The 14,954-nt window shown below is 44.8% G+C and overlaps 1 protein-coding gene across 2 annotated transcripts in view; it reads left to right on the top strand.

Moving 5' to 3' along the window:
* The window catches only part of MARCHF3 (membrane associated ring-CH-type finger 3), a 163,304-nt gene that overhangs the window by 115,781 nt on the left and 32,569 nt on the right, over window positions 1-14,954 (top strand). For both annotated transcript variants that reach the window (XM_055431264.2, XM_055431263.2), the window contains 2 exons: window positions 4,677-4,920; window positions 7,837-8,041. In XM_055431264.2, the coding sequence (XP_055287239.1) occupies window positions 4,733-4,920; window positions 7,837-8,041 (393 nt within the window). In that variant the 5' untranslated portion in view covers window positions 4,677-4,732. The remainder of the gene's footprint in view (window positions 1-4,676; window positions 4,921-7,836; window positions 8,042-14,954) is intronic.

The raw sequence follows: 14,954 nt of genomic DNA, 5'->3' as shown, positions 1-14,954 counted from the left end.
TCAGAATTTTCCACAGTTTATTGTGATCCCCACAGTCAAAGGCTTTGGCATAGTCAATGAAGCAGAAATCAATGTTTTTCTGGAACTCTCTTGCTTTCTCCATGATCCAGCAGATGCTGGCAGTTCGATCTCTGGTGCCTCTGCCTTTTCTAAAACCAGCTTGAACATCTGGAAGTTCACAGTTCACATATTGCTGAAGCCTGGCTTAGAGAATTTTGAGCATGACTTTACTAGCGTGTGAGATGAGGGCAATTGTGCAGTAGTTTGAGCATTCTTTGGCATTGCCTTTCTTTGGGATTGGAATGAAGACTGACCTTTTCCAGTCCTATGGCCACTGCTGAGTTTTCCAAATTTGCTGGCATATTGAGTGCAGCACTTTCACAGTGTCATTTTTCAGGATTTGAAATAGCGCAACTGGAATTCCATCACCTCCACTAGCTTTGTTCGTAGTGATGCTTTCTAAGGCCCACTTGACTTCACATTCCAAGATGTCTGGCTCTAGGTCAGTGATCACACCATCGTGATTCTCTGGGTCATGAAGATCTTTTTTGTACAGCTCTTCTGTGTATTCTTGCCACCTCTTGTTAATATCTTCTGCTTCTGTTAGGTCCATACCATTTCTGTCCTTTATCGAGCCCATCTTTGCATGAAATGTTCCCTTGGTATCTCTAATTTTCTTGAAGAGATCTCTTGTTTTTCCTATTCTGTTGTTTTCCTCTATTTCTTTGCATTGATCGCTGAGGAAGGCTTTCTTATCTCTCCTTGCTATTCTTTGGAACTCTGCATTCAGATGCTTATATCTTTCCTTTTCTCCTTTGCTTTTCACTTCTCTTCTTTTCACAGCTATTTGTAAGGCCTCCTCAGACAGCCATTTGGCTTTTTTGCATTTCTTTTCCATGGGGATGGTCTTGGTCCCTGTCTCCTGTACAATGTCACGAACCTCTGTCCAGAGTTCATCAGGCACTCTATCAGATCTAGTCCCTTAAATCTAGTTCTCACTTCCACTGTATAATCATAAGGGATTTGATTTAGGTCATATCTGAATGGTCTAGTGGTTTTCCCTACTTTCTTCAATTTAAGTCTGAATTTGGCAATAAGGAGTTCATGATCTGAGCCACAGTCAGCTCCTGGTCTTGTTTTCGCTAACTGTATAGAGCTTCTCCATCTTTGGCTGCAAAGAATATAATCAATCTGATTCCGGTGTTGATCATCTGGTGATGTCCATGTGTAGAGTCTTCTCTTGTGTTGTTGGAAAAGGGTGTTTGCTATGACCAGTGTGTTCTCTTGGCAAAATTCTATTAGCCTTTGCCCTGCTTCATTCTGTGCTCCTAGGCCAAATTTGCCTGTTACTCCAGGTGTTTCTTGACTTCCTACTTTTGCATTCCAGTCCCCTATAATGAAAAGGACATCTTTTTTGGGTGTTAGTTCTAAAAGGTCTTGTAGGTCTTCATAGCACCGTTCAACTTCAGCTTCTTCAGCGTTACTGGTTGGGGCATAGGCTTGGATTACTGTAATACTGAATGGTTTGCCTTGGAAACGAACAGAGATCATTCTGTCGTTTTTGAGGTTGCATCCACATACTGCATTTCGGACTCTTTTGTTGACCATGATGGCTACTCCATTTCTTCTAAGGGATTCCTGCCCACAGTAGTAGATATAATGGTCATCTGAGTTAAATTCACCCATTCCAGTCCATTTTAGTTCACTGATTCCTAGAATGTCGACGTTCACTCTTGCCATCTCCTGTCTGACCACTTCTAATTTGCCTTGATTCATGGACCTAACATTCCAGGTTCCTATGCAATATTGCTCTTTACAACATCGGACCTTGCTTCTATTCCCATGAACAGTATCAAAAGGTAAAATGATAGGATACTGAATGAGGAATTCCCCAGGTCAGTAGGTGCCCAGTATGCTACTGGAGATCAGTGGAGAAATAACTCCAGAAAGAATGAAGGGAAGCCCTCAATGAGGGCTTAATCTTAAGTTTATAGGTGAATGAACTGGGGGACCTCATGTGTCTAAGAGGCAGTCCCCTCATTAAGGGCAGCCTCAGTGCTGACTGGCCTGGCCTCCTTTTCTCGCTCTGCATTCTTCTCCTCCTCCTTGCAGCTCCGTGGAATGGAGGGAGGGAGTGCTTGGTCCTCTGAGTTGGAGTTATGCAAAACCCGAAAATAGACTCTCAGAGTGCACCCAGACATAATGATTTCGTGCGGCAAGAAGGTCACTGTGTCTGCTTTTCCTGCCAACACACCCCTGGCTCTTAATCTATGGCTGCCTTGTGAAGCAAGAGAGCTGTGCCAGGAAGTTACACTTCGTGACTGTCAGGCATTATGAGAATTTAAAATCATGTCAATGGGGTTTTATCAGGGCAGGACAAGGGAAGAGGGGTTAGATATAGTTTTCAAAGCTGACCTTTGAACATCCTTTTTGTTCTGCGGCCTGAAAACTTTGGGGGGAAAAAAAAAAAGATAAAGCTATCTGACCCCAGTTAGAAATCAACTCCACCCTGCCAATCCTGCCAAAACTTAAAAAGCTATCCACCCAAAAAGTTTACTGTGGTTATTCAGTGGTGGTATTTTGAGTGAGTTTTATTTTCTTTGTGCTTTTGTGTACTTTCTTTAACATATATTTCTTGATTTTGTAATGTGAGAAAAAATAAAAGAGACAAATCTTTTAACAAGCAACACTATACTAGCTAACCAGCTCATTGGGTTTTTTGAATGCTCGGTACCTGGGGGTTGAGAAGGCCGAAGGGTCATGATGGCAGGAGCCCTGCCACTGCCTCACATCAGGCAGTGTCCACCATGGCTGGTGTCTACAGCCCTGGCCCCATTGCCAGTTTTCAAAGGGCTCCTGGGAGAGGCCAGACCGCAGACCCCGAAAAGACTAGAGGCAGCCAAGGAGGACAGGAAAGGGAGGCCAGCCAGACTCCTCGGCAGGAAGGAGGGGATTCCATTCCCATCCGCTGGCCAGGGCTGCGGATATGTGCTTGTCAGCAGTGACCACGTCAGCACAAGTTCATCTGAAAACCCGGCATTCTCCTCCTGAGAATGTCCAGTGGATGGACATTGCTCTGGAAGTGGGGCAGACCCTATTTTCCAGACCTGGAGGAGTCAAGTAAAATGTAGTAAATAGAGACAAATATCTAGTAGAAAATAACCGTTTGAGGAATTCTAAAAACCCTCTTAGGGTTGGGAGGCAGATTTATTTACACTTGGGGCCTTGACCACACAGACTACTAATTGACAGGAACTTAAGTCTGTCCACCAGCCCTGCCACTGACCACTGAGTCCAGGCTGTGCCGGGCTCAGAAGCTCGAGGTGAGCAGGCTGGGCAGAGACAGTGTGTATGGACCATGAAACTGTGTCCTCTCAACTTTAGACATAAAAAAATGCCTCCTGCGAGTTTCTCTTAAGACCTATATTTCTTACACATCCCATGCAAATCTATTATTGGATGCAGTGGAGTTCCTTACTCCACTGGGTCTGAATGCTTTGAACTTGAGGTCAACTACACCACACAAATTGGGAACAGAATTCCTTACAGTCTATGTGACAGGCTATGTGTCAGCGAGGCAAGGTCCTTATTAAGAATGGATTATTCTTAACAAGTGGTAGAGACCTCATTCACCTATGTGTTCACCTCGGAGAAGGCAGTGTCCCTAGATTTTAAGTGGTACACAAAAAGAACCAAAAGCTTAGTACTAATGTATTTATTGTAATGTCCATTAAAAATATATATAGGGACTTGCCTGAAGGTCTAGTGATTAAGACTTTGCCTTCCAATGCAGGGGGTACGGGTTCCATCCCTGGTCTGGGAGCTATGATCCCATGTCTCACCACCAAAATACCAAAACATATTGTAGCAATATCATAGCAAATTCAACAAAGACTTTAAAAATGGCCCACATCCAAAAAAATAAACATCTTTAAAAGAAAATTGGTATAACAAGCTCATCAAACTCATCATTTCATGAATGACAAGGCTAAAATAGGTTAACTTTTTAAAGGGAGCTAATTTTCAAGACACATTAAGTAGATAATTTTGTTATGGAATACAGATATGGGAAAAGTCAGAAAAGTGGTTCATTAATTGAGTGATTCATGTTTGGCAAATATTGCCCAGGAAGTTGCTACTTGGCCAAATTCACATGGTTTTTTGTTGTTGTTTTTTTTTTCTCCTTTCTTTTTGCCTTTCTTCACTCTCTCTCTTTTTAATCTTAGCATCTCAGAATGAAGCTGCATAGAGAATAAATTGCTTCCAAGAAAAAAATAGTTGCAAACGGTTTTAATAATGATTCTAGTAACTCTGAGAGAGTGTCAACGAAGACTTATTGCTTCTCTGGCCCAGAGCGGGAGAACTGCTTATCTTCTCTTCAGATCTGGCTGCAGGGCCCACCAAGCCCTCCCGTCTCGGATCCTCGGTGTTTCCATACACTGACACACTCACTGTCCTGTTCATAACCATATCTACTGTTTCTCGTGGGCCGAGTGTGTACGTAACCATATCTACTGTTTCTCATGGGCCGAGTGTGTACGTGTGCTTTGTAAATGGTTGCAAGATAAAGTACCACCTGTTATTTCTATTAAATCATGACACGATGATGGTGGCCATAATTCTCCGTTTTCTATTAAGTACCCTGCCCAAGTAAACTGTTTTCTGATCTCTCTTAGATGGAAATCCTGTATGAATGTGGAAGCCATTAGCAGAGTAATTGCTGTCTGTTGCCATGACAACCAGCCGCTGCAGTCACCTGCCCGAAGTGCTGCCAGACTGCACCGGCTCCGCTGCACCCGTGGTGAAGACCGTGGAGGACTGTGGCAGCCTGGTGAATGGGCAGCCGCAGTATGTCATGCAAGTTTCCGCTAAGGACGGACAGCTGCTGTCTACAGTAGTGCGGACCCTTGCCACCCAGAGGTAGTACCACCATTAAAATCAATGAATCTGTAATTGATCCCGAGCGCTTTCTGTCAGATGTGAAATGCTGAAGGGAATGTAATTAGTGCTCAGGTCTTTGTGTCAGGTGAGAGGAGGTACTGGGGAGAGAAAAAAAAAAAAAACTACACAAGTTCTGTTATTGCCGTTTCTATAGCAATAGGGTAAAAAGCTAAAACTCACACTGTGGAGTTTTCTGCTTAAAGTCACACTCGCAGAGAGCCAGGCAGGTAAGGATCCCACAAGGCGCAGGGTCATTTGCTTAACATTGTTATTTTGAGCTTGCAATGGTAATTACTTTCTTGTCAACTTCAGGTACTAACAAAGGTAGCCCCCTTTGTCAGGATAGAACCAAGGAGGCCTCTGGTTTCAGGTGACTGAGCCAAAATGATTGGACACGTGGGTAAAACTTTTGAAGTGACGCGCTGGCATGCAGGCTAGTCAGCACCCCGTGATGGGGGCCTATTCAGCGCAGCCTCCTGGGGGTCTCCTCGGGCACATCCCCATTTGGGGGCCTCTTCTGCTGCCTCCTGCTTTGCCCTCCATGATCCTTCACACACACTCTGCCCTGTGAAGTACTATTGTTAACACCCCACAGCTCGTCTCCCCTGAGTGATGAACCAGAGCCAGACTGAAGGCTTTGAGCAGCCCAGACATGGTTTATCCACGCCAGCCCTTTGTCCCTGGAGGTCTCCTCTGGTGCCCACTGGCAGGTGGAGAGCCACAGGATGCCTGGCCACTAAGTGCTGCTTGGCTTCTCCATTCATTTCAGAATGAGTAAGTGGGACCGGACTTAAGACTGTAAAATGTATTTCAATAGTAGACATGCCCTATGATTTCACTGCTGACACGTCTGACCCTGAAACCTTGCGTCAGTCGCTCAGACCTCAACTGCTTACCTTGGTCTGAGCAATTCAGCCAGCTCCTCCCGTGCAGACACAGGCTCATCAACCCCCACGCTCAGCAGGACCCCCGGTGACACCACAGCACTCTCTGTACCACCCCGAACCCCCTGGCCCAACAAGTGGTAGCCACCAGACATGGACTCACCCACCCACACATGTTATAAACGTTATCCATGTACCTTCTACTGCCAATCTGTGTGGCTTTCACAAAGGGAAGAAATTTAAAAAAAAAAAATTAAAGGTCAATATATGTTTTTCTACCTCTGGGTAAACTTGTGACAATTGGTTAGGACACAGAATACAAGGAGGCAGTGAGTGTAAGTTTGCTGGGCTGTGAACTGAGACAGATAGTTATCTGTCCGCATGTGCCCCTGTCACCCTTGAGCCACCAAACACCTCATTTGATCAGGAAGCACGGACTGCAGAGCTGAAATGACTGAGGCCTGGGAGCCAGTGTGTGTGCGTGTGCGCATGTGTGCCAGGCATTTTTACATGTTCTCCTACCATATAGTAGTGTAAACCAGAACTTTTACAATTTTATAAGTATTTGGTTCAATGTGAATGATGGAGGCCAGGAATAATGAGAGAAAAAAGGCAACTCCTTAAACCTTCTTTTCCCACCCCTGAGCATGTGGGGCTCCTTTTGGCAAGTGAGAAGGAGATCCTTTCCTCTTTTAAATCCCTTTAGCCTTCACTCAGTCCCAGGATCATCCCCAGAAAGGCCTTTGGGAAAGAGCAGTGTTTTCGTGGCTGTTTCCACAAAGATGGAGCCAGAGAGAGGGGGGCTTAGCATAAGCCTGGGTCACTGTCCACTTTGGGGGACAGGAAGTAGTGGGGAAAGGTGGGGAAAGAGGCTGGTCCTTGGGTTGGCACATACAATGATGACATTTAAAAATCTAATACCCTATAAGGACCTCTAGCAATATAAGAAGACATTGATCAGAGGCAGACAGCCCTCCAGTATCCATTGAGAACTGAGGCCATCTTACTTGGAGCTTTCCCTGGCCTTTGACATACGTGATGAGAGCCATGTCATTTGATTTTTCCTGACCTGAGTTTTTCTACAAGTGAAAATAGTGAGAATTAACTAGGCACTTACTACATGCTGGTCCCTCATCTAAGCTTGTAACCTGGATTACACTTTCTCATCCTCACAGTCACCATATGAGGAAGGTACCCTACTTTGTGCCCATTTTAGAGATGAGGAAGCTAAAGTCCAGAGAGACGACATTACTTGCCCAAAGTGAGCCAGCTCATGTGCAGCAGAGCTGGGGTTTGAGCCCACGTGGCACGACTCCAGAGCTGGCCTCACTAGCCACAACACCATGAGTCCTCACAGAGGTGATGTTTCCAAGTTAAAGGCCAAGCACTGGACTGAGGCCACCTTGGTAGGACATACCTTTACCAGCTTTCAGCTGAGTGTCCTCAGCAGCCCGAAGCGCAGCATAGGAAAGCTCCAGCTCTGTGCTCTGGCTCAGGCTGCAGTTCTGTGTGGCGGCTTCAGGGTCGGCTGCCCATCTGTGTTCCTCCTCTTACTTTCCCACTAAAAAGAGAAAGGCAAAGAACCTCTGGGTATTCAAAAGTGTCCCGGCCTGGTTCAAAAGACTTGGTTTGTCTAGAAACTATAATCGGTGCTGTTTGCAAACAATTTCTTACTAGCAAAGGATGATTTTTATTTTTCAATTTGTACTTTGCCTGAACTATGCATCAGTGTCCAAGGCAAAATTAACACATTGCTCCTTTTCCCTCACTACATCCCTGAGTCTGCCTACTCTGGTATTAGCCACCCCCTAGTTCGTTGTTTTGACAAAAGTAGATGCCCAAGGAGCCCGGCCCTCACTGCCGAATGCCAGTGTAGATCTCGGGTTTTAAAGCAGAGGTATGTTCTGAGCAGCTGCCGCGGGGGAGGGTCCAAAGGTCCCAGAGCCAGAGGACCACGGCGTGGCGGTGGTTACCAGCCCGTGACCAGCAGGTGCCCCTCCTTCTTTTGCAGTCCCTTCAATGACCGGCCGATGTGCAGGATCTGCCATGAGGGCAGCAGTCAAGAGGACTTGCTCTCTCCATGTGAATGTACAGGGACCTTGGGGACAATTCATCGGAGCTGCCTGGAACACTGGCTGTCGTCCTCAAACACCAGCTACTGTGAACTCTGCCACTTCAGGTTTGCAGTCGAGCGCAAACCCAGGCCGTTAGTGGAGGTCAGTAATGGGGGCACGTCTTGAAAACTTAGCTCTAATGAGCAAATGATGTCTGCTTTTATGCCCAGCTCACAGACCCTGTGCCGCTTCATTGAAGCATAGTAATAGCTGTGTGCGTATGTGTGTGTGTCCGCGTGCGCGCATGTGTGTGTGTGTGAAACGTGAGACGCAGTGCCAGCACTCGGGAGCCAATGGCAGAAAGGTGACCTCTGTGAAGTGGAGATGAGAGAGTAGAAGAAATCAGTGTGAGGAGATAGGGGACGTTTTGGAGGCTTGATCTCCAGTTTTCCATTCCTGTGACACGGAGCAAACAGATCAAACACTGTTCTCTTTGCACACCATTGCTCACCTTGAAGCAACAGATAAATGGGCATTTGGGTTGCCAAGTCTGAGAAATCTTTGTAGAAAAGTATAACTGCATGTGTGCTCAGTCGCTTAAGTCGTATCCAACTCTTTGTGACCCTATGGACTGTATGTAACCCGCCAGGCTCCTTGTACATAGGCTTCTCCAGGCAAGAATACTGCAGTGGGGGGTAGTATAACACACACAGACCTACACTTCTGGGCTTGACTAGTTCTACACCTTAGGTCGGAGAAGGCAGTGGCACCCCACTCCAGTACTCTTGCCTGGAAAATCCCATGGACGGAGGAGCCTGGTGGGCTGCAGTCCATGGGGTTGCTAAGACTCAGACACGACTGAGCGACTTCACTTTCACTTTTCACTTTCCTACATTGGAGAAGGAAATGGCAACCCACTCCAGTGTTCTTGCCTGGAGAATCCCAGGGACAGGGGAGCCTGGTGGGCTGCCGCCTATGGGGTCGCACAGAGTCGGACACAACTGAAGTGACTTAGCAGCAGCAGCAGCAGCACACCTTAGGTAATTTACTTCACTTCTTGGAGTTACTATGAGGGGTAAATGAATTAATATTTGTAAAACACTTATAATATTAGGTATATATGCACGAGTTTGAATTTAAAAAAAAATCTCTCCTAGGAAATTACGCACAAGCTTTTTTCAGCTAATAACCTAGTATTGATATCTCTTTTCTTAAAAGTGATGCTGTCAAGCCAGCTATTAAAATGGCAGGACATTATCTTTCCTATTTTAGGAGCCACGTGATTCTTCTTTAGACCCAGGGTCCGGTCTTGGATTGCTGTTGTTCAGTTGCTAAATTTGTCTGGTTCTTCGCCAGCCCATGGACTGCAGCATGCCAGGCTTCCCTGTCCCTCCCGTCTACCAGAGTTTGCTCAGATCCACGTCTGCTGAGTCAGTGATGCGCTCCATCTCATCCTCTGCTGCCTCCTTCTCTCACCTTCAGTCTTTCTCCACATCGGTGTCTCTTCCACTGAGTCACCTCTTCACATCAGGTGGCCAAGCTATTGGAGCTTCAGCTTCAGCATCAGTCCTTCCAGTGAATTTCCAGGGTTGATTTCTTTTAGGATTGACTGGTTTGATCTTGCAGTCCAAGGGACTCTCAAGAGTCTTCTTCAGCACCACAATTCAAAAGCATCAATTCTTTGGTGCTCAGCCTTCTTTGTGGTCCAGCTCTCACATCCATACATGACTACTGAACAAACTGTAGCTTTGATTATACAGACCTTTGTCAGCAAAGTGATATCTCTGCTTTTTAATATGCTGTCTAGTTTCATCACAGTTTTCCTTCCAAAGAGAAAGTGTCTTCAACTGGAGAAATTGGAAAAAGTTATTAGGTTATTTTTGTCTTCTCTCCTACTCCCCAGCTGCCAGTCAATCAAAAATTGCATATTGGTAACAATAAATATTCTAATACACTTGAACCAGAGCTAGCTGGAAGGGGCCAAGACATTGTGCCTATAATCCAGTTGGGCTGATAACCTCATTTCAGCTGACTCAGTGGAACTTTGACACTAAACTAAAGCTAGAAATCAAGAGTCCTTCTTGGAGGCTATTTAAAACAGCATGTTAGCATGTTGGCACTAAGGTTCTAGAGAGCTCTGCTTATACATTCTCTTGGTTCTGACCTTGAAAATCTAATCAGGACCTATAACTGGGGGCTGTTTTAGCTGTGAGCTACTTGCCAAACGACAAAAAAATTATTTTACTTGCCCCAGTAAACACAATACTCCTTTTTAAGATTCTAAATCAAGTGACCTCTTAATTTAGGTGTCTTGCTGCTTGACAATCTACTTCCAGAAATTCATTTTTGTAGAGTGCCATGAGGATTTAGCTCACTACCACATTCCTTGGGATTTTCATTTCAGAACTTCTCTGCAGAGGAAGAAATATAATTAAATAATAAACAAAGGAGGCGAAGATTTTCAAGCCCAATGGCAAAAGTTAAAAAGAAGCCTATTTCTCCTTTCCAGAAACTTTGTGGAACCTCCCCAGCTTGATATTGCAGCTCTTTCCAGGGCAGTTGGCTTTCCAAAGAAAGAAAACCTTGCTTTGAAATGGGCTGTATCCAGTGGTCTTTTTTTTAAACTGGTCTCTCCCCAGTAGAGAAGACTTTTTACTTGGCAAAAACTCCAGTGTGTGTATGCATAATAGATAACAAAGGCTGGGGTTGGGGGTGCATGCATGTCAGATAACACACATGTGTCAGGTCATGCAGTGAACCCTTGCAGTCTCAGAGAGGCACATGTACCCCCACACAGAGGTTTCTTCAGAGCCATGGGTGTCAGGCTGTAGATGGACTCCAGGATCTCAGACCACTGTCATTAAACAAGGAAACAAGGCAAAAGACCTTGAGAATGTGTGAGGTGCTCTGCAAGATTTAGGGCCTCGCCTACAAAAACTTCACCCAAACGGTCACTGGTGGTGAAATTTTCATTGCACAAATGGAATGTGACATTTTTCAGAGTTAATGATGATTGAACAAGTTGAAAGTGAAAGGCAGGCCTTCTCAAGCTGGGGGAGGCTGGCCGTTTGATCATCCGATGGCAAGATGAACTTGCTGTTTGACCACAAGCAATAAAAAGAAGTTGTCTTTGGTTTCTCAGCTGGAGGACAAATGAGAACCAGGTGCAGGCAGATTTTTAAACAAATGACATTACTAATTGACTTTTCCCCTCTTACCAAAGGGCAGATTTATTCACAGTGAGCATTGCTTCTCAATATGTTGACTTCAAGATGAAAATGAATCTTTTCAGCGAATCAGCAAAACCTGCCTATTTGGGTTAAATTAAGCATTAGGAGTATTGTTACTTTATTTATCATTTTCCCTCTTTAATTGCTTTAATCATTACTTTATTTACCAGTTGGTTCTGCCTTCTCATTAAAGCAAGAAAATTCCATAACATTTCATTTCAAAATCAATGTAACAACTCCCATTGCTAGAGGAAGCGGTTAAAAAAGCCATTTATAAATTTTATTTGTCAGCATCCAGACATTACATCAGTCGGAATTGCTTAACTCTGCAGACTCCCATTCTTTAGTAAACTCTCAGTCCTTCATCCACCGTAAGCCTTCATCTTCCTCAATCCTATTCTGAAGATACTTCCTCTCCTGTTGCTTCTTACACTGTCTGCAGCCAGCAGTTGGATGTTCGTTTTTAACAGATCAGGAACCCAAAGCTATCTTCTCCACAGGCTGCTAAATGAAGTCTTTCTTCCCTCTCCTTGCAAAGAAAGAGTTTCTACTCAAAATGGCCAAGTTGATAGACTGATTATTAATAGCATCTCCAAACTGGGCATCACTTCTCTACTTTCCACTGACCATCTGAGTAAAATACCTGTTTCTCTGAGCTGCAGTGTGGAGGGTGAACTGCAGATTCTCCGTGATCTGTTTGGTTTCCCAAAGGCTCAAATTCTTGTGCAAAAAAAAAAAAAAAATACATTCCATACTTAAAATGAGCCCATTGTAAGGTGAGTAAATTATATTGTTTTGGCCAAAAGTCCATTCTGATTTTTCTATATGCTGTCACAGGAAAACCCAAATAAACTTTTTGGCCAACCCAGTGCTTCACAGTAAGTTGCTGTGTGTATCTACTTACCTACCTACCTACATGGCGAGACTAATTCTTTTAGTCTTTTTAATTCATTGCCAGTTTTATACCCTAAATATTTTCTTGGTGCTAAGTAAGCTAGTATAACGAGGTAGTTTCAACCCAAGAGAGTTGGTTGGGTTTAATCAATTATAGGTGGATTTCCTCTATGGTTGCTAGTGTAAATCTCCTAAAAGATCTGTGTCTACTTGGGCAAAGTTTGAAAGGAATGCATTCGAACTGTCCATAGCAAAAAGGAAAACGTATATAACCCACATACATTTCATACCTACCCAGCCAGCACTTCTCTCAGGAAGGCTACATATTTTTGTTGATGATGGAAAATGTGTCCAGTGGCAATTTGTCAGATGAATTAGCCCCAAGAATATTGACCTGGTAGAATGCAGTAAATAGACATCCACTAACCATAAAAGGATTCACGGAATGACTAGCCTGGGTTGTTTTACGATCTCCTCTCTGCTCATCTTCAGTTTTCTCATCTCTGTCTGTAAGATAAACTCTAATACTGTTCTTTTATAAGGGTGAAATACAGCAAACCAATAAAAATAGCACAATTTGTTCCCCAAGATATGTGCCTTGACTTCCACCTTTTGCCGTGATTGCATATCTGATTGAGCAGTTTGCCAAGGAAGTCCAGCTTACTATGTGCAGATAGCGTGCTTGCAACGTCAGCTTCCAGGATGGGAATATCTGCCAATGGGCTTTTCTAAGACATATATCAGTAACACCTGCCCTTGCCCGGGAAACGCATGAAGTAATAGATCAGCTCAACAATGTCAAGATTAAAATGAAACAGCCAGGAAATGGTGGAAATCTGCAGGAAAGGCTTCCTAGGATCTAATCTGTCTCCAAACAGGAAAACATGGTGATTTTTCACAGAAGGAGTGATTAGGTTTCCATATTCCTATTTCCTTTACAGAACCCCAACTGATTGATAGGAATTGTATGAACAATTTAAAAGCTGTTCCCGGTGAGTCTGAGGTTGAGCTAAATTGAAACTGAGGGTGTTTTCACACATATCAGTTACTCAGAATATTGGAATATAAAGCTTGGGAGATGAGGATTAAAGATTTTTTTTTTCAGACTTTTCATTTATAATTTTTTAAGTCACTGGAGAAAAATGGTTTTAAAGTGTGCCTAGGATTCAATGTCGTCTTCAGCTATACAAAAGGGAGCAGAGTTGAACTGCTGTGAGGAAATGACTTTGTACCTTGGCGCTTGGCTATTTAATGGATTGAGACTTCACTGAAACCCTCCTACTATATGTTTCTATCAGGCTTAGGAAAGGATGTTGCTCACTTCATCATAGTGGGTTTGGTTTCTTTTTCTTCTTTTTACTTTATTTTATACTGGAGTATAGTTGATTAACAATGTTGTGTTAGTTTCAGGGGCACAGCAGAGTGATTCTATCATACATATACATGTACCCATTCTTTTTCAAATTCTTTTCTCATGTAGGTTATTACAGAGCATTGAGTAGAGTTCCCTGCGCTATACAGTAGGTCCTCATTGGTTATCTGTTTTAAAATATAGCAGTGTATACATATGTATTCTTCTAGGTTAAAACGTGCTGGCATGCTGCAGTCCATGGGGTCGCAGAGTCAGACATGACCGAGCGACTGAACAACAAGGTTAAAATGTGAACTTTTGGTTTCAGAGGGTTCGTTTTCATCAGCAAAGCCCTGTAGCCTTGAGATAATTAAGGAATGACACCAGAGAGGATAGAAACTGATGGAGGAGGCTTCCCAGGCACGAGGACCCCCTGCTTCCTCAAAGGAAGGTGGGCAACCTTGCCTCTTCATTCTAGCCGGTGAGCAAAGCACAGCCCAAGAGTAAGGTGGCTAGACCGTAATCACAGCATGTGGTAGGCCGTCACAAAGCCTCTGTTCATTAAACAGACGGATAAATAGAGAATCTTCCTCCCAACTGCAAACCATATATCATATTTGGAGCCTGTGGTTGTACATCAAAGAGAATGACCCTTTGCCCTTCAGTTCAAGACAGACACAGTTGGACAAGAGCTTGTATAATATAAAACCAGCACCACTGCTTTGAGCCACACAACAAATGTGATGATTCTGACAAATTCTGCCTGCCTTCCAGTCACCAGTCCTCAGTCAGGTTTTTAGGAAGGCAGGTGGCAGGAGCCCTGTTCCACTGGCAACCAGTGAGGAGAAAAACGTGTGCTTCAGAGTTTGGCCAGGAGACGCTGACCAGAGTTAGAGGAGGGAGACTGGGAGTGGGGAGGGTCAGGCCGACTGGAAAGATCCAGGCCCAGCTGGCCTTTGTCAGCCTTTTTGGAATGCAAGCTCTGGGCAAGCAAAGTCTTCAGCATGGTCTGCAGGGGAAAAGATGGTCTTGCCCACGTGGTAAATGCAGACACAGGTTTGCCGTGGGCCTCCCTGGTGGCTCAGATGGTAAAGAATCTGCCTGCAATGCAGGAGACCCAGGTTTGATCCCTTGGAGAAGGCCATGGAAGTCCAGTCCAGTATTCTTGCCCAGAGAACTCCATGGACAGAGGAGGCTGGCAGGCTACAGTCCACGGCGTCACAAAGAGTCAGACACAGAGTGACTAACACTCACTCACTCACGGGAGGTCAAAATCCCAGCAAGGAGCAAGGAAGGTCTCAGGTACCGCTCTCAGGCCTTCCTCTCCTCCTGTGTTCTGGAGGGACGAGGAAAAGCCACACACAGGTAGTGGTGGGGTGGGGAATGGATTTACCTGAATCCACCTGGAGCTCCACTGCCCTCCCTCCTGTCCACCAAGCATGGGGCCTCAGCTTTCCCAGGGCTGATCAGGCCCTTCCTCTCCAGCCCCGTCTCCCAGAGGCAGCTCTTCCACCCGCTCCAGGCCAGGTTGAGGCTCCCAAAGCCAAGAGCAAAGGAAAGATTACATAACAGAAAGGGGGCGTGGTGAGGGACTTTTGTG

Source organism: Moschus berezovskii, chromosome 8 (assembly GCF_049115385.1).
Source record: "Moschus berezovskii isolate FMDL1 chromosome 8, NW_MosBer_1.0, whole genome shotgun sequence".
NCBI lineage: Eukaryota > Metazoa > Chordata > Mammalia > Artiodactyla > Moschidae > Moschus > Moschus berezovskii.
Note: the sequence above shows the minus strand (reverse complement) of the source record. Positions and strands in the feature narration are given on the sequence as shown.